Here is an 18,086-nt window from a genome sequence, read left to right as displayed (position 1 = left end):
TTCCTGGAGAAGTCCTTGAGGGAGATGAAGCACAGCTCTCCCCCCCAGAATCAAGACGCGCTTTGCTCGACAAACACAGGCAGACACAGATCTCTTAAATACATTTCATGTTTAATTTGGACATCGATCGCTCCACAAAACGCCTCCTCAGCCCCTGCTCTGCCTGCCCACGGTACCCCCCTTCTGCAGCCAGCGCGGGTCAAAAGAGACATCGCAGCCTATTCCAAGGCCAAACACCCCATCTCTTACCTCCGCACCCCAGATCCTCCCCCGGTCGGCTCTCTCTCACCATACCACGACATACGTAACATCTCTCCTTAGCTCAAACAACAGGTCAAAAGAAAACAAAAACCAAAACAAAAGCCTTAGAGGAGGGAAGCTCTGAACACCAGCCCCGGCAAACCTCTCTGCTCCACGACCTGCTCTGCACCCACCACACATGTCCCACGGGGCTGCATCACCCCGGCAGTTTTGGATTTCAGCCAAAATTGGCTTTGGAATGGTGGGAAGGAGACAGGCAGAGAGCAGGATGCTCCTTCCCCACCCTTCTCGCAACATATCGTCTCAAAAGAAAAACGTCAGAGGGTTTGGAGTAGTTATACACATTAAACAACCCCAGGACCCTTCCTAACCCAGCTTCTGCCAACAACCACAGTGTTAATTCAACTAAATCACGTCAGAAACCCAAGCGTCACACTGGCATTGACAGCCCTGGGGAGCCAAGGAGACCAGTGCCGCCACCAATATTGCACACAGACGGCTCCGGAGGGCTGTGAAGAGCCGCTGGGAGCTGGGTCCCTGTGCCCACACAGCACCTGGGAGGAGGCTTTGCCCCCACGCTTGGTCACAGCAGAGCAGCACCGCCGGCTTTCACCACTAAAACCAGGATGTCTCCCAGCACCCCCGCAAGGAAGCTCCTCTCCCCACTGCCAAAGGGAGAGTTTCTCCGAGAAGAGCTGAATAGAATGGGAATCTGCTTCCCAACTGCTCTGCTCGTAGCTGCTCTCCCTCCACACCTCGAATCGCAACCCCACTTGCCTTCACACTACTCTACAAATCTACCTGCCACGGCCAGGGCAATGACACATGCTTCCCTCATTGCAGGGGGCCACCAAGGGCCAGGTGTCCCCCATCTGCTGTAGCAGGTCTCTCTCCATTTGTGCTGGGGAAAAGGATTCATCTGCAGCAAACAGCACACAAGGCAGGTGACTTCCACATCACCTCCTGAGACCAGCCCTGCCGCTTCTCCGATTGTGCAAGATCCTTACTTACTCGGAATAGAAGAAATGGGCTCACTGAGACCTGAATACTTTCTCGTTAAGGCTTAAACTAGCAATTCAGCTGCTGCAATAAACCAGACAGACACTATGCAGATAGGAAGAAAAGTTAGTTAAAAAGAAGAAAACCCAAACCACCTTGGCGCTAGGCAGGCAGAGGCTTCGCTTTCCTCTCCCAGGCAGCAAACCCGCCCTCAACACCCACCAGGTTAGCGCATGACACAAGCCAGCTTCAATGGGGTTCTTTTTAAAACAGCCAGGAAAATGCAAACTAAAGTCTTCACAAAAGCCCTGCAGGTGGGACTGTCACATTAAATATACAACCAAGGCCAATTTTTAAAATGTCTTTAAAAAAAAACCCACACGGCCATACACACACACTTTGGCACACAAGCCTTAAGTTATATCCATTGAAACGTTTCAAAGTCAGAGCAGAGCTACTGGGGGGGGGGGTAGGGGGGGGGTTGGTGGTGGTTGTTTTTTTTCCGTTTTTTTTTTCTGCCTTGTAAAAAGGTATCAAGCAGTGGTGTTGGTGAAGTATGAAGAGCAAGTACAAATGCTGAACATTCCCAGAGCTGTCCCTGCAATGCTGCTCAACACTTGCACTCCCATTACTTTCCCAAAGCGGCTAGCTGATTACATACATGTATATAAAAACTAACACAGACATTCCTGGTTTTCAATGTGAAAACGGTAAAATGTAGTTGAGTACTTGTGCACTTGCCATAGGGTCCTTTGGAAAAGGAACCATAAAAATATATATTTTTTTTTAATAAAAGTCTTTTTTTTTCCTTTTTTTTTTTCTTTTTTACCCTTAACTTAAGTAAAGAGCAAATATACACCTATAAGCAGAGTTCAGATCCACTTTACTGAGAGCCTGGAAGTCCATACGTCAAATTAATTCCCAGTGGCGTATCCAGACACCGGAACAGCTCCCAGCTCCAAAGGGCCGGCGTTCCTGAAAGATCTGCAGCTCCGGCTAACCTCATTAGCCAGCGCAAAGCAAAGACTCATTCAAGCCTTATCTGTCTCAGCCAACACTCCCCCAACAGACTCTGCAGCCGAGCAGCTCTCTGCCAAGCAGAGCCTCACACACGGGTCCCGGCTCTGGGAGCATCAGAGCTGGCAATCTGGGCCACAAACCTGAGTCCTGGCGATTTCAACCCATTATCAGGCCGTAACAATGAAAATATAAGCACCGAGCTTATATTTTCTTATTACTTGGAGGACAGACCACTGATTCCAGCTACTGAGAAACAGCTTCCAGAGGAGAGCCGGGAGAAACTTCAGTGATAGAGAAACTAGCTGTGCAATAAGAAAGTGCATTTAAAGGTAGCTTAAAACCAGATTAAAGATCAAATCGCCACTCGACAGGAGGGAGAATCAAGCTCCAGCAGCCACGCTCCTCGGGCTGAGTGAGTTAACATTCAGGCTCTCTCTTGTGAGTCCGAGGGGCAGGAGAGAAGCGTGCATTCCCGTGCTCCGACAGGGACACAGTTCTCCTGGCAGGCCATGCTCTCCTGCCCGGTTTTCTTCTGTGCAGTATCAGTTCTGGACAGCTGTCATCGGAATTCGTAGATAGGAGCACTGTGCTCAGGAACGTGAGTTAAATTCAATGACTGATACCTGGGACAGAAGGAAAGTATGGATAAGAGGATTACATAGAGCAAGAGAACTCCCCTAGCACTAATGGCTCCTGTTTGGCAGGCCACAGAGCAGACATCCTGGTGGCTGGCTCTTCTCTCCCCCTATACAGTCTCAAGAGTCAAACCTCAGACGTGTTCATGTACCCAACACCCACTTACCCACAGTGCCAAAACCCTGTGAGGACTCAGCATCGCTCCTCATTTCCATTCCCGTGCCTCTGAGCTACTTGCAGCCAGGCTGTGTTTGAGGTGGGCTGACTGTGGTTTTTGGACACCTTTTGAAGTTCAATGACTTTCATGTTCAAACAGTGTTTGCTACAACTGCAAATTGCACTCAGGTCTTTCAAAGCTTAGCTTGAGGGGATTCGTCTGAAAGCCTCCCAGGTAGCTTCCCTCCCCCACCACCCCCCCGAGAGCTTCTAGCCACCCCACAGATTCACTTGCTGTGTAAGACAAATATCCAAGGCTGTCAGAGGGAAAAGAGCTTTCCACAGCTACTTGTCAGATGGCTGGTTCTAACAAGAAATCAACCAATTAACTTGGACCATTCCCTTGTCTTACAGCAACACTCCAAGGACCTTGGACTACAAAGCACTGGCCTAACAAGATTTCTGCCTGAAGGGAACAACAGCCAAGCTGTTACATGTGAGGGCCAAGTCATGGAGAAGCTTGAAGCTTGAATCACTGAGCAGAGCATAAGCTGAGGGAGTGCAACCCTGCTCACGAGATCAGGCTGCCCTACACTTGCCTATCCTCACAGGAGGGCAGAAGCAGGCAAGCCCTGCGAGTGTTTGCACTGGAGACAAGGCTTCTGGAGGGATGCTTCTAGTGAACCACAGCTGGTGTCTGCCTCCCAACATACCTCACTGCTGCACCAGACCATTGCTTCGCTGGGCCACAACGCACCTCCAGACCTTGCACCTCTCCTGCTCCACCTTGCCAGCCCAATTATTCCCCGCCATGTAAAAAAGGGCAGCACTTCAGAGCACACAAATGGACTGCACTAGCCTGCTCTGGCCAAGCTTGGCACAAAAGCCCTCCCTTCTGCCCCAAGGTCCAGCCACCAGACTGAATCTCCTTCCCAGCCCAGAGAAGCACTGCCTGGACACTCCCAAGGCTGCAGACAAACAGAAGAGGAGTCACGGCTTGGTTTGAGGAGCCACCCTTCAGTCCGCAGGAGGAAGGAAAGCTTCCTTACCATTCTGAACTCCTATGGTAGTAATAGCCCTCTATAGATGCTGCTGACTTCTGGAAGCAGATGTAATAGAAACCAGCAAAGGAAGCACCGCTGATATCTTTGATAGTGTGATCTGGGACTAGGAACTGTTCCTGTACACAAAACACAGACTGCATTTTAAAATGTCGGTCAAATACAACCCCCCTGCCCTGCCCTCCCAAACTGACTACTGGCACCCGTTAACACGAAGGCATTCCTGCCCCAGCACTCGCAGCAGCCCAAACCACAGAGACCAGCATGTTCTTTCACCACCTGCCACTGTAGGCATCTTACAGGGAAGCAGACAACTGAGAACAGAACCAGTTTTAAGAGTGCACAGGATCAATTTCAGTTCAATACCTTCCCCCTGCAAATCAGAAGCCAATTGCAAAATCAGGAATTGGAGCTGCCCGATGACGAAGAGAAGGCTCCAGGGAGACCTTATTGTAGCCTTTCAGTACTTACTTATAGGGGGCTTATGAGAAGGGTGCAGAGAGACTTTTTACCAGAGCCTGTAGCAACAGGACAAGGGGTAACAGTTTTAAACTAAAAGAGGGCAGATTTAGATTAGATGTAAGGAAGAAATTCTTTACTGTGAGAGTGGTGAGGCACTGGCACACATTGCCCAGAGAGGTGGCAGATGCCCTGCCCCTGAAAATATTCAAGGCCAGGTTGGACGGGGCTCTGAACAACCTGGTCTAGTGAAAGATGTCCCTGCTCATGGTGGAGCAGCTGTACTAGGCAATCTTCAGCCATCTCTTCCAACACAAACCATTCTGTGACCCTACGACTTCCTCCCCTGGCAGCTGCACAAGGCTCACATAAAGAGGGAGGAACCAATCCAGCTACAGTACAGAAATGTGCAGACTGTCCAGTTTGCATCAAACACCCAGGCCCTGCACAGGGACTGGAGACACCAATTCTCTCATCCTCTGGATCATCACCAAGCCAGATTTTCCTGTTGTGTTTTTAGCCACGACTGCAGCCCTTAAGGATGCAATTAGCTGGCTAGACAGGAGTCACATTGGAATTTGCAACTATGGTGGGTTACGAGGTTGGTAGGGTGAGATGTGTCATTAAACCATCATTGCTGAAAAAGCTTTCAGGCACCACAAGCCTCTGTCAGTCGTTTGTAAGCAGCACATCAGAGAAGGAGACATGTGGAGTTTACCTTCCATCTCATGAAGACATAGTCCCCATTTTTCAGATCCTCATAATCAAAGTCATCAGAGTTAAATGTTTTTGCATACTGGTAAAAAGCCTGGAACTTCCCCTGAAACAAAAAAGAAAAGAAAAAACCAGGAAGCTTATACCAGTAGAGCTCACTAGTGCCAGCTGCTATTTAGGAGGGAAAAACTGCTACAGAAAAGGACCATCCTCACCAAAGGGGTTGCTCTTCCCTCGGAGCAGTGCTAAACGCACACCCAGGACTAGCACAGGGCAGCTCAAAGGACTGCCAGTCACCCACAGCCATATCCAGCCCAGCTAGAGAAGTTCCTACACTTCCAGAGGAAGATATTTTGACGGAAACATAATAAACATCAAAGTCTGGCAAAAAACAGTAAAGGTCAAGGCAGCCAGGCAACCAGCCGGCTGCTGCAGCCCTGATCCTGAGCACATTCTCCTAAGGGGGTCAAGAGATGGGGATTGCTCCTGCTCCCTTTCCAGCCCCAGAGCCAGCAAGTGGAAAACAAGATGCCCCCTCCCTCATCATGGATCACAGCCAACAGCCTCCTGAAGGGTGTTGCAAAGATCCCAGCGGTGGAAGGAGGGAGACACCCAAAAAGGAGAGGTTTCCAGGCCCTTCTGACAGCTCTTGCATGGGCACACACTGCACCTCACCTCCAAACCAGCTGCCCAGCCAGAACTGCAGACACCTATCTGCCCACCAGATTTATTTACCCAGTGTTTACGATCCACATCTTCATCAGCATCCCACTTGCGTGTTAAGAAAGGATGCTTTTTACTGATTATTTCGCCTTCAAAGAAAGTGGTGAGGGTTGGGTACTCCTAGGAGAGAAGAGACACACAAATGAGAGGTCAGAAGGTTTGTCATCTAGAGACAGAAACTCAAATGCAGATGAGGTGCATGCGCTCAGCAAAAAGCAGCATCTCAGAGCAAGAGCTTCAGGCAATCCCAGGCCAGTGCTCCCATCCCTCCAAGCAGCACACTGACTGGTCCTGCCCCACGCCTTTTAAAAGTCTGGCCTTTTAAAAGTCTGACTCGCATGCACAGCCTCCACCCTCTTATTCCAGCCTCTCTATTCACATTCATGAAACCAGCAGGAGCCGCACCAGAGCTGGACTGCAGGGAAGCTCCCAGCTGGACAATCACAAGTGACCATTTACAGCCAGCACTGCTCCTCAGCCGTTGCTGCACAGGTGCTACAAAGCTCAAGAGCTGGATTAAGCCACCCCACCACAGGAAAAGGTGCTTCACATTGGCACCGAATTAGGAGAACACAGGCAGGGAACAGCAGACTCAGCTGGAGAGAGCAAACCTCTCCAAGAACTCCCATGTAACGACAGACATGTGGTGCGCTACAGCCGAAAGCATCATCACCCCTGGGAGACAGTTTTCACTGACTGACTGACATTACAAGCAATCTTAGAGGATGGATAGGGAAGGAAGTATGCAAAGATCTGACTGTTCAGGTCCTGGTTTATTTACTTTCAGCAACACACCACCACTGGTAGAGTGCCTAAAGCTGACTGCAGGGTCAGATTTGGTTCTGCTCAGACCTTAAGGTATGCCAGATAAGCCTTCCTTGTTCAGGACTCCCATCAAAGGCCCACCGTACTTGCTTGACATGCCAAGAACAACAGACTGAAGCTATTAAACAATTCAGTGGTTAAATCTACTGTACGCTCAATCCCTCCACTTCCTATTTCTGGTGGCAGCTTCTCCCACCCCACCAGGAAAAAGAAAAGCCTTTACACAGCACCTTTTCTTGTTGTTTTGCAGTTAACACTCACCTCTGTAAGGCCTTTAATCTTCAAGTATCCACAGAGATAGGAATTTTCCATATCCACATGCTAGAAAAGAGCGCAAAGTCCAACCATGAGCATAAAGGCACCCCACTGATCCAAAACAGTTTCTAACCCCTCCAAGGCTGATTTCAGCTTCAGCCAGTACAGACAGTCCAGCTTACTGCCCAATGCTCACAGGGGCAGCCCTTCCCCACACCTGGGAACCACTCAGAAAGATCATTTACAGGTCAGCTCACCTCTGAAAGCCCCCGCATCCTAGGCCTGACAACACCCTGCCTGCTTCCAGCTCCAGCACACCGAGGCAGCACCCTCTGCCCAGAAGTCCCCAACAGTAACAACCCCCAGCTCCCCACCCACAAGGAAGCAGACTCAGTTTTCTCCAAGTGAAAGCACCACTGGCAGAATCACACATAAGCCCAGCCCTCACACTTACCAGTCAACTGCCACCAGCAAACTGGTGTTCAGGTGAGAAAAAGAGTAAAAAGCATCTATTTACTGGAGATAATTCAGGCTAAAGGAAGAAAGCAAGGCCCTAAGCTTTGCCATCTGCTTATTTAACAGGCCTGACCCATGCCTCTCTAACATGCTACCTGTACTTTCTGCCTAGAACCCAGTCTGGTGGCACAGCACATGCCAAAGCCTGCTCAGAAGCCAGACGATGTCTCATGCATTCTGAAGGAAGCCCAGATCGAACGCTTTTATGGCACCCTTAAAAGAGTTACAGGGCTGCATCTCGCTGCTTCTGTTGTGCAGAAACTAAACAGGGGGCTGTGTCTGTTCCAAGCAGGGAATTTAAAACCAGGGGATTTTCCAAGCTTTTCCCCGACATCTCCAGATCCATTATCAAAACAAGAAGTGACTTATTTGGGGAAGCACAAACATCAACTATGAGAAGATGGATCTTCCCCACCTGTGATCAAAGAAAAGCAACATTTCTCTGCGCTCAGCACAGGGAGAGAGGGCAGCCACCTCTTCTCAGCTGACACCCGTGAAACAGCAGCATTTTTAGCACAAAGCACAAAGCCACCGCCAGCCCCTGTGAGAAGGCAGCGTGCAGTGAAGCTGATCAGCCATAGGATGTCCCCACCACAGCAAACCAGGTATGCTTGCGCTGTTGACAAGTGCAGGACTGGACATGAAAACACAATCCGGTTCAAATGCTGCCCCATCTGCTGACCCTGGGGCTCTGACACTACTCCACAACAGCAGCACATGTGTCAAGCTTCATCACTGCACTCACTACATGCTCAACCACGGTTCCCCAGATCCCATGCCACCAAACTGGGAACAAAGCTGTGACTCGCAGGGTGCTCTATAGGAAAGCATGTATCAGATGTCTGGCTTGCCCACATACTAATGACTCCACACCTCGCCAGCTCTGCCCAAAGTTATTGTGCCAATGCCTAGGACTAAAAATAAAGCACACAGTGTGACAATGACTACAGGGAGGAATGGAAAAGCCACACAAGCCAGCATCCCGACTCCCTGCCACAGCTGGGCACACCAGCTGTCTGGCTGCATTCCTGCCACAGACAAACCACTGCACTTTGTCCCAGGTTCCCTGCTCAGCCTAGGGCAGCCTCCAGCACCCCAGGGATGGGGAACCCTGGGTCCCAGGGCCAGCTGAGCCATGCTCTGCCAGCCAGCCAGGGACTGGGATCCCTGCTGATTTCCAGCCAGGACTGAAATGCAGGCTGTCCCGCTGGTAGAGACATCCCCGGACACCACACACTCTTAAGCTGGGCTCTTACCCTTCCACCCTGTGGCATGGAGGTGCACAGCCACTCCATAGCCCGAAGGGAATGAGGGAGGAATCCCAGGTTACAAACCTTGCCAGGCCCAGTGGGAACAGGGAAAAAAGATGAGGGGGAACAGCTTGAGTGCAGTGGGCCCATCGCAGGGTTTGAGGGGAAGGGAGCAAGGGGGTGGCCTTGGACTTCACTGGGTCTGAGAGAAAGGAGTCTCTCCTGGGGTCTGAAGGGAAAAAGACAGGGTCTTCTCCCCAGTGATGAGAGGAAGGCAGAGTGCACGGGGGGCAGAGATATCACCAGAGCCTGAGGACCCGCAGTCATTACTGGGCTTGATGGAACCAGAGGAATTGCAGGGAGGCACTGCCAGGTCAGAGGCGAGCGGGGCAGGTAGGACTACAGGCCATTCCAAGCCTGGGGGAAGCCTCCTGCTGAGGCCTCCGCCACCCCGGTCCCACCTTGCTGGGGCTGAGGGGAAGTGGGATGCTGGGACTAAAGGAAAGGGGTCTCCCCACCTCCTCCACAGGCCTCGCTAGGACGCAGGGGATGGGACACACACCAGGCGCTGGTCCTGAGGGAACCGGCAGAGGGCTGGCAGCGACCCGCGCCGGGGGAAGGGGGGGCACAACCGGGGCCTGAAGGGAAGGAGCGCAGAGAGGCCGGAGGCAGCCGAGGAAAGAGAACCAGCGCCCGGACCTGAGGGGCCAGGAAACCGGGCGGCGGCAGTTTTAGGGGCTGGGAGGGAACCGGCGAGGCGACCGCGGCCTGAGGGGCCCGGCGGGACGGACCCGGCGGCCGCGGCCTGAGGAGAGCGGGGCCCCGTCGGGCCCCGGGAGTGTGGGCGGCCGCCGGCCGGCCCCTCACCTGCATGACGACCTCCACCTCGTAGGCATTGCCCTTGCTGCGCTGCTGCCCGCGGAACTTGGCGCCGCTGTAGAGCAACGAGGTGGCCACGCCGGGCTGCGCCGTGTTGATGGGGGGCGGCGGCACCAGACTGCTGGCGGCCGCCCCGGAGGACGCCGAGGAGGCCGAGCCCGCCGCACCGCCCGCACGACACCGCTCGCTCCGCACCGGCATCTCGGGAGGGTCCCCGGGCGCCAGCGTGGCCGGGGCCGAGCGCGGCCGGGGGCGCCGCCCGCTCGGCTCCGCTCGGCTCCGCACACGCCGAGGCCGCCGCCGCCGCCGCCTGGCTCAGGGCCTCCCGGCAGCGCCTCCGCGCGCTCCCATTGGCCCTCGCGGGCGCCGCGGAGGGGCGGTGCCGAGCGCCGATTGGCCGCCGGCGCAGGGCACGCGCTTCCTCCCGGCAGGCGCGGCCGCGGGCGCTGCTGGGAAGCGCAGTTTTGTGGCCCGCCCCACCGAGGATGGGACGGGGCGGGCGAAGGGGCAAAACGCGTTCGCGGCGCGGATTGGCTGCTGCCGCGGTAACATGGCGGCGCCCGCCGAGCCGCGCTGAGGCGGGCAGGGAGGGTGGCGGTTCCTCGTTCCTCGGTGCGATGTGGCGTGGCTGCTGCCGGCTGCTGCGGGGCCGCTCCCCGCTCCCCCGCCCGCTTCCTACCGCTGTCGGGAGTGGCCCGCTGGGGCCGGGTGGGGGCCGGGCCTATGCCCCGCTGGGAGGTGAGGGAGCGTCGGGGCGACTCCAGCCCCCTTCGGTGGGCCCTGCCCCTGTCCCGTTGGGGACCCCTCCGCGGCGGTGACACCTCCCAAGGTCACCCCGGGCCGGGGAGGGGCTGAGCTGAGCGCCCTGGGGGCGGGTGGGAGCGCGGGAGGCGGGCGGGCAGCCGTTCCAGCGCAGCCCCGCGGGGCCCGGCGCCCCCAGGCCCGTCAGCGCTTTGGGCGGCTGGGTCTGCCCCCTCCGCGCCCCCTTCTCCCGGCCTTGGCGGGTGCTCAGCGTCGGGGCTCGCTGGCAGCACGGCCCAGCCCGCAGCGTGGCGGTTGGCTGCACTTGCTGTTGTGTTTTGCTGCTTTTCAGGGATTGGGGGGGGATGGGACCCAGCCAGGGCGGTTCAGGCACGTTCTGGGCCACGTATCCCTTCCACAGATATTGCTGGAAACGTGTGGGTTTGAGGACAGTAAAATTAGGCTGGTTCTCTCTGAGGTGAGGCTGCAGAGTCGCAGTGACTCATCACGGGGTATTGGGAGCCCACCAATGTGACTCAGGACTCCTCTGGGGTACGCATACATTAATCTTTTTTTAGAGCTGTTCCTTAACAGCGTGGTGTTTTCTGAGGCCCTGAAGCTTGCAGGTCTTTGAGCCTGAGCAAATCCTCTTCCATTTCTCCAGGGGGAATGTGCTTTTTTTAGCCTAGAATAACAGACCTGCAGCCTGGCCTGCTTGCCTCACCCTTCGCGAGGCAGATTTATGGGTTCAGGATTTATGATCTGGTGGCTGTTGTCAGGGGAATGGCTTGCAGATTCTTCCTGCCTTGTGTGAGGGATATGAGCCTTCGCATCACGTGTAGTCTGGCTCTCAGGTGTTGGGAGTGCACGCAACAGTGCTGGTAGGAAAGGAGGCTGCTCTTAAAACAGAGACCTGCGGTTCCCTCAGGCTCACCTTGCTGGTGGAGCAGGCATACTCCCCAGCTGGAGCTGGGATGTGTGGGCTGGAGGCAGCTGCAGGAGGTGATTCCTCCCCTGGTGACTCAGTGGCATGCTGCAGTGTGTGCACCATGTCCCCAACACCATCCAGCTGTTACTGTGTGTGCCAGCAATGAACTTGCTTCCGTGGGCAGTCACGGTGGAGGGAATGGCATCCTGGTCCTGCCCCTGCATGCACCGAGCCGGCAGCTGTGATTCTTTCAGTGGGTGCATCAGCTGCAGGTCAAAGCAGAGACTGAGTGAGATGCACTGAGGCAGAGCATGTGGGCTGGCACAGGGTGGGTTTGTCATCATCAGGGGTGGAAAGAGGTTGCTGTGCCCTGCCCGGCCTCTAACTTGGCTCTGCTGGATTTCTTACTGCTCTGAAATGGAACAGGCAGAGAGAGAGTTAGCCAAGGCAGTACAGGGATTAATTTGTCAAGCGTGAGTACAGTGGGAGAATCTTGAAAGACTGACTGCAAAGCAAAACTCCAGGAGTGATAGGGCAGGTCCGCTCTGGAAACCGCTCCTGCCAGGCTGTAGAAACTTGGTGCAGCCCAGTTCAAAGGAAGCCGAGACCCCAGCCTGGCAGAAGGCAAGCTGGTCCCGTTCACTTGCTGATTGTGCACAGCAGCACTGTGGTTTTCACCAGTTTCATGACGCTTCCCCTGTACAGTGGGAGCTCACTGAAGTGGTGTAGTGCTTGGACTGGGCTGGATTTTTGCACCTCAACAGCACCAAGGGCTCCATGTGCTCTGGGCTGTGATGGGGAGCAGGGGAAGGGACTAAACCTCCTCTGACTGCCCTCTGACTGGCTGTTTTTGTCCCCAGAGAGGAAACGGTTTTACCAGAATGTGAGCATCTCGCAAGGAGAAGGTGAGTATGGCTGCCAGGAGAGGATGGAGGGGCTGGTCCCCAGGATGGGCGTTACCACCCCACACTGCTTCAGCAGGAGCAACACCTGTAACCCAGGCTGTGCGAGTTGGGTATTTGTCACCAGACTGCTGTGCTCTTTCCTCATCTGTAGCAAAGCTGTGTGGTGGGAAACAGCTTCCAAGACCAAGTATGTCCAAATCATGGTGGAAAACTTGAGTATCTCTGGTCCCTGGCTCCCATCAGCTCCAGCTCTGAATCTGCTCCCACTGTGGGGTTGTCTGTTGTTCCTTAGTGCCTGCTCCTCTTTGATCCCCCAGGATTTCTACTCTGATTCCCCAGGAGGCTTTGAAATAAACCTGGACCACCGAAAGCTGAAAACACCCCAGGCCAAGCTCTTCACTGTCCCCAGTGAGGCCTTGGCCATTGCAGTGGCAACAGAGTGGGACTCCCAGAAAGACACCATCAAGTTCTACACTATGCACCTGGTGAGCATGGCAGGTTGGGACACCAAGACCTTGGCAGGGCAGAATGCAGTGTGCTGGGAGCAGTCAGGTCAAGGAAATCGGGATTAAAGACTGGGAATAGAACTACTGGGGGCTAAAGGTGGGTTTGCAGGCCACTGCCACCTGGTGAGGGCTTTTCCAGCTGGCAGAATGGATTCCAGAGCAAGGGTTGAGAACAGCTTTGGGGTGTAAGCCTTGCACTGGGGTGCATGAGATGAGATTCTCCTGAGAATGCTTCCTTCTGCGTTGTGCCCCCAACCCAGCTCTCCTGAGTACTTGCAGTAGAGTTGGCATGGCTTACTCTAAAATAAGCGTGACTGTGTAGATGTGAGAACAGTCTCCAAACGGAGAACATGGTGAGAGCATGGTTGTCCTAATGCCCAGGGAAACAGGCCCAAGAGGTCGGGACTTCTGCTGGCCACGGGGGAGAACCTTGCAGTTGTGAGGGCAGTTAGATACTGGCTGGGTGACTGTCTAGGGGGAATCTGTGTCACTGGGAGGACTTTAGAAGAGGCTGGACAGTGTTATTTGGGATAGCAAGGGGCAAGAAGAAACTATGAGCTCTGGAGCAGTCTGTGAGCCCTCTTTCCTGGTGCTTGATACGCCAGCTCTCGAGGCTTCTGAAACCAGTGAGAAGATTCCTATTACACAAGCCATGTTCTGGTCCTGCACCTTGCTTTAGTTGCACCCCTCGGTTCTTTGTCTGCCACAAATTCCTCTGCTTCTTCCTGGCATTGTGCAATGGGAGCTACTGCTTCCCCAAACCTTGAGTAACAGCAGTTTAAACTGTCTTTATCCTGCAGACCACACTGTGCAACACAGCGTTGGACAATCCCACACAGCGAAACAAAATGCAGCTGATCCGTGCAGCTGTGAAGTTCCTGGAGACTGACACTGTCTGGTACGAGATGGGGGCCCCACTGGCACAAAGGCGAGGTTGTCTCGTTGCAGTGTTGTTTTCGGAAAGGTGGTTGGGGGAAGTGAAGGAAAATGTCTACTGTAACCCAGCTATGGCAGGAGCCTGATCTGTTCTCATTTTGGCCTGAGGATTTGAATTACTTTAGGCCAGTCCTACATTTGCAAACCTAGTAGAAGTCCATGCACCCACGAGGGAGAATGGGGTTCTGTTGAACTATTTTGGATGCCTCCATGCTGGGCAAGGGCAGGAGCAGCAGGAAATGAAAATCTTCTTGGGGAAAAGAAAATATCTTTGAAAGGGCTCAGGGGATCTGTCAGCCCAGTCCCCAATGCTCCTTTGCCTGAGTTCAGGCAGCTCAGATTACTTAATCTGGGGAAGAGTGAGGGGATTGTTCCCAGTCACTGCTGCCACTGCCCTTGTTCCTCTTGCTGTGGTCTGGTGGCAGGCAGCTTCCATCCCAGAGGTGTCCCCCAGCCTGATAGGGAGCAGCCTGGGAGCGAATATTCAGTGTGGTTTTGTCCTGCAATGTCCTAGCTATCGTGTGGAGGAGCCAGCCGCCTTGGCAGAGCTGCAGAAGAATGAATGGGATCCCATTGTCACCTGGGCTGAGAAAAGGTAAGAGGTCAGAGATGTTTCTGTCTGCTTGTACCCTGCCCTGCTGAGGCCAGGAGCTATAGTGCTTGTGCCTGTCAGAGCCGCAAGGTCCATGAGCCCTGTGCTTTTCTGAGGGGCTGGGTGATCGTTCCAGGTACAATGTGTCAATTGGCTCCTCAACCAGCATCCTGGGGCCCAACATCCCAGCCAGCACCAAGGAGACCTTTGTCAGCCATCTGGCATCCTACAACATGTGGGCCCTGCAAGGTGAGAGGGGCTGGGCTGGGGAGCCATCTGCTTGGGCTGTGCCAGTGGAAGAAGCGGTTCCTCTCTACTGGGCCAAAGAGTGACTAGTGGTTTTCCTCTCCAGATGATGTGTTGAGGTTTACGTTTTAAATCTGCAGGCCAGTCCCTCGGCTGTATTTGTCATGGGTAGGGGTTCTCCTTTTAGTGCCACTAAGTTCACAGTCAGTTCAGGATCTGACTGCGCTGGCTCGCAAGCTGTTTGCTCTGCCCTAGCACAAATAAATTCCTTAATGCCAAACCTTCTAGTGACTTCATCCCCAGCTTTCTTACCAGGAAAAGAAATGGGCTTTAGTACTCCAGGTGCTCATGGTTCTGTGCAGTGTCCTCACTCTTTCACCCTTGTAGCCCACTTGATCTTACCTGATACTGGTGAGTGACACTGAAAGAAATGAAGTAATGCTTGCTTTGCTCAAGTCCTTAAATGCAAGGCTTGAATGAGCAGCAGACAGTGAAACTCATAAAACCCTCTGGCTCTGCAGCTATGGGAAATTAAGTGTTGATTCCTGGGACAGGGCTTGCAAAACCCCTTTTTTTTTCCTCATGATTTATAATGGCTAGGCAGGCTGGAAGGGAAAGGCATATGCCTCCCTGGGGAAGGGGAGCCTCTGGGCAGCTCGTTGACTTTAAACCTGAAATCCAGGGTCTGGCCTAGACCAGTAGTGTCAAGCAAGTCTGATTTCAGTTCGTTCCTTCCTTAGACCCTGTCCATGTGTGGGCACCTCCATTTCATGTCAGCTTGAGCTGAACCATGAGTACTCAGCAGCTCAGAGTTTTGAGCCCTTTCCTCCTCCTGGCTGTGTGTGCCTGTGGGATTTGCTCAGGTCTCTCAGCCATCAGGCACTTGCTCTTCTTCCCTGAAGACGGGTGTCTTGCAAGCCAGTAGCTGGTGGTACGGCAGAAAAGAGCTCTGTTTTATCAGCTGAGCCCAGCAGCTGTGTCCTTTGCTGGCACAGTTCTCCCAGGGCACAGCACACCACACATATTTGCACAGTGTTTTTCTAGGAGTGGTTATAGATGTGGACAGCTCTTTTAGCACCAAGTGTATACGAGTCCTTCTCACCCTGGGCTTTTGAGCTGAGCTCCAAAATATTCGGGCCTGGATGTGTATCTCTTCCCTTTGCACAAGGAAGGTTTGTGGAATAAAAGGAGGCGGTTTCCAAGGCGTAACCTTTGTCACTGCAGTGATGGTGGCCAGAACAGTGCTTTGTGTCTGCTGTTAACTGCAGACCTGATGTGTAAGTGCCCAGATGCAAGTGTGAGGATCACTGGCCCTGTGACCTCCCTAAGGAGGCACCACACCCTGACAGGCTCTTCAGAGCATGTGAAGATGCTGTTGTAATGCTGCAGAAAACAACCATGAATCTTGTTTGTTTTGGGTTATTCCCTTCCAGGTATAGAATATGTAATCACCCAGCTGAAATCTCTGATTCTGTCCATGGGTCTGATTGACAGGCACATTACAGTAGAGAAAGCTGTGCTTCTGTCTCGCCTGGAGGAAGAATACCAGGTAAATTATATTACAAAACAGCCCTATAATTCAAATAGCAATAATCTCAGCATGACAAATGCATCTCCCACCACAAATAACTGGCAAGGGAAGTGTTTGCTATTGCAGGAGAGGTTCCACTCTGCCAGTCTCCCCATTTGAGAGAGTTTGGAGTGTGCCGCTGTAGAGTAACATCACTGGTGCAGCAGCCCAGTGTGCTCCTGGGGCTGCCAGTTTCTTTCTGCAGAACCCAGATGGCTACTTTTCTTCCTCTCTGATCTGAACTGCAAAGTCGTGGCTGGTTTCTCTTGCTGTGGGTTATCCAGCCTGGAGGCCTTAGTAGACACCAAGCTAATAACTTGCTTGCTGGAAATTGGCCTGGCATGAAGCTCTCCCTGACCTCAAAGTGGCTGAAGTTGATGAGAATCTTTTCATCCTCCCTTTAAGGGACGCTGCCTCAGACCCCAGTACAGATGAAGCATGTCATTCCACTGAACTCGTCTGGAGATCCCCCTGCCCCAGTAATCAGTGATCAGCGCAGCTCCTGGGGGGCTACCCATGTTTCATAAACATGAAAAGGGAGGCTGAGAGTTGCTGAGCAGCTCTATGTATAATCCAGTTCTGAACCGACTGTTCCTCCTTTCCAGATTCAGCGGTGGGGCAGTGTGGAGTGGGCCCATGACTACGATCTGTGTGAGCTGCGTGCTCGCGCAGCAGCTGGGACTCTCTTTGTTCACCTCTGTTCAGAGAGCTCGACTGTAAAGCACAAGCTGTTGCAGGACTGAGACGGCTGGGCACAGGAGGAAAGTGCCCAGCTGTGAATTGCTGGCATGACCCAGCAGATGGTAACCACCCTCCTTCCACCATGTCTTTCCTGGCATCAGCCTCGCGCTGAGAAGCTGCGACTTTGTGGGCAACTCCTCGCTTGGACTGACTGCCACAGTGCAGCACCAGCAGTTTTGAGCCCACAAGGAGGAAGGGTCAAGGTGAGCTTCCTCTGCATCCCCAAGACAGCAGCTCTGTCCATTACTGGTGTCTGTAACTCATCAGAGGAGCTCTCACGAAAGAAACAGCTTCCTGGGCAGGGCGCGGCACAGACATACCCAGCATATGCCACATGTCTTCATAGCTGCCAGCTCCTGACACACACTTGTTATGGAAATCTGAAAACAGACTCCATTGCATCTGTTCTTCATCCCTCAGTGTGCCTGTATGTAACACCAGGGTCTCTCTGTCTGATTAAAGGCACATCCCTGCTAGATTCTGAAAGCCAATGCTGCTGAGTATTTCTTTGTTTTAATCATCAAGCTGTGGTCTAGGTCCTGAGCTGCCAGGCTCTAGGCAGGTGCTGGGATGGCTACAGGCAGAAAAATAAGATGGAGCAGAGCAGACAATAACTACCAAACAGATCTGCTCCATCCGCATCTCTGTGTGAGCCTCGCCGTGCCAGGTGCTCTGTCCTTGTAGCCAGGGAGTAGCAGGGAGACAACAGCGCGGTCCTGGAGCAAGAATGGGGGAACCTGGGCTCCAGCCATCTTCAAAAGCACAGAGCACTATGAGCTAAATCTGAGTATGATGGGCAGCACCAGCCACAGGGCTTTCTGAGAGACCCGGTCTCCCCAGAGCGCGTATGCAGCCACCCTCTCATTTAACCTTCCCACCTTTCTACTCTCTGCTTGCCTCCAGCAGTACCGCCCCGGCCAGCATTATTCCTCAGAAGCTGCCCACAAGTGAGCGTAGCAGCTGCTGTCACTGAGCAAGGAAGGGAATTAATGACTCCTCATCTGGCTGTTGCGAGCGGCAGTGTGTGAGCTCCTGTGGAACCATTGATTTCCCTTCCTGCTAGCTGGGGGCTGCTCTGTTCACGCTGCAGAAAGCTGCTTTTGTGAGAGGCGGTGAGCAGACAAGGCTCCTGGGCATGCAGAGCCCCCACCAGCCCTGTGCTTGCTG

The 18,086-nt window shown here is 53.5% G+C and overlaps 2 protein-coding genes across 2 annotated transcripts; one reads left to right on the top strand and one right to left on the bottom strand.

Moving 5' to 3' along the window:
- Positions 1-94: 94 nt before the first annotated feature.
- GID4 (GID complex subunit 4 homolog) lies at positions 95-10,077 on the bottom strand. The gene is made up of 6 exons (XM_040592480.1): positions 9,743-10,077; positions 7,116-7,175; positions 6,042-6,149; positions 5,311-5,412; positions 4,122-4,252; positions 95-2,903 (listed from the first exon to the last, which is right to left on the bottom strand). Exons 1-6 carry the CDS (start codon positions 9,953-9,955, stop codon positions 2,840-2,842), a joined length of 678 nt encoding a protein of 225 aa, XP_040448414.1. The 5' UTR covers positions 9,956-10,077; the 3' UTR covers positions 95-2,839.
- A 228-nt stretch (positions 10,078-10,305) lies between these two features.
- ATPAF2 (ATP synthase mitochondrial F1 complex assembly factor 2) lies at positions 10,306-17,410 on the top strand. The gene is made up of 8 exons (XM_040592478.1): positions 10,306-10,492; positions 12,284-12,328; positions 12,668-12,813; positions 13,635-13,732; positions 14,285-14,365; positions 14,499-14,611; positions 16,042-16,157; positions 16,784-17,410. Exons 1-8 carry the CDS (start codon positions 10,372-10,374, stop codon positions 16,919-16,921), a joined length of 858 nt encoding a protein of 285 aa, XP_040448412.1. The 5' UTR covers positions 10,306-10,371; the 3' UTR covers positions 16,922-17,410.
- Positions 17,411-18,086: the final 676 nt, after the last annotated feature.

Source organism: Falco naumanni, chromosome 4, assembly GCF_017639655.2.
Source record: "Falco naumanni isolate bFalNau1 chromosome 4, bFalNau1.pat, whole genome shotgun sequence".
Taxonomy (NCBI): Eukaryota; Metazoa; Chordata; class Aves; order Falconiformes; family Falconidae; genus Falco; species Falco naumanni.
This window is presented reverse-complemented; position numbering and strand designations above follow the sequence as displayed.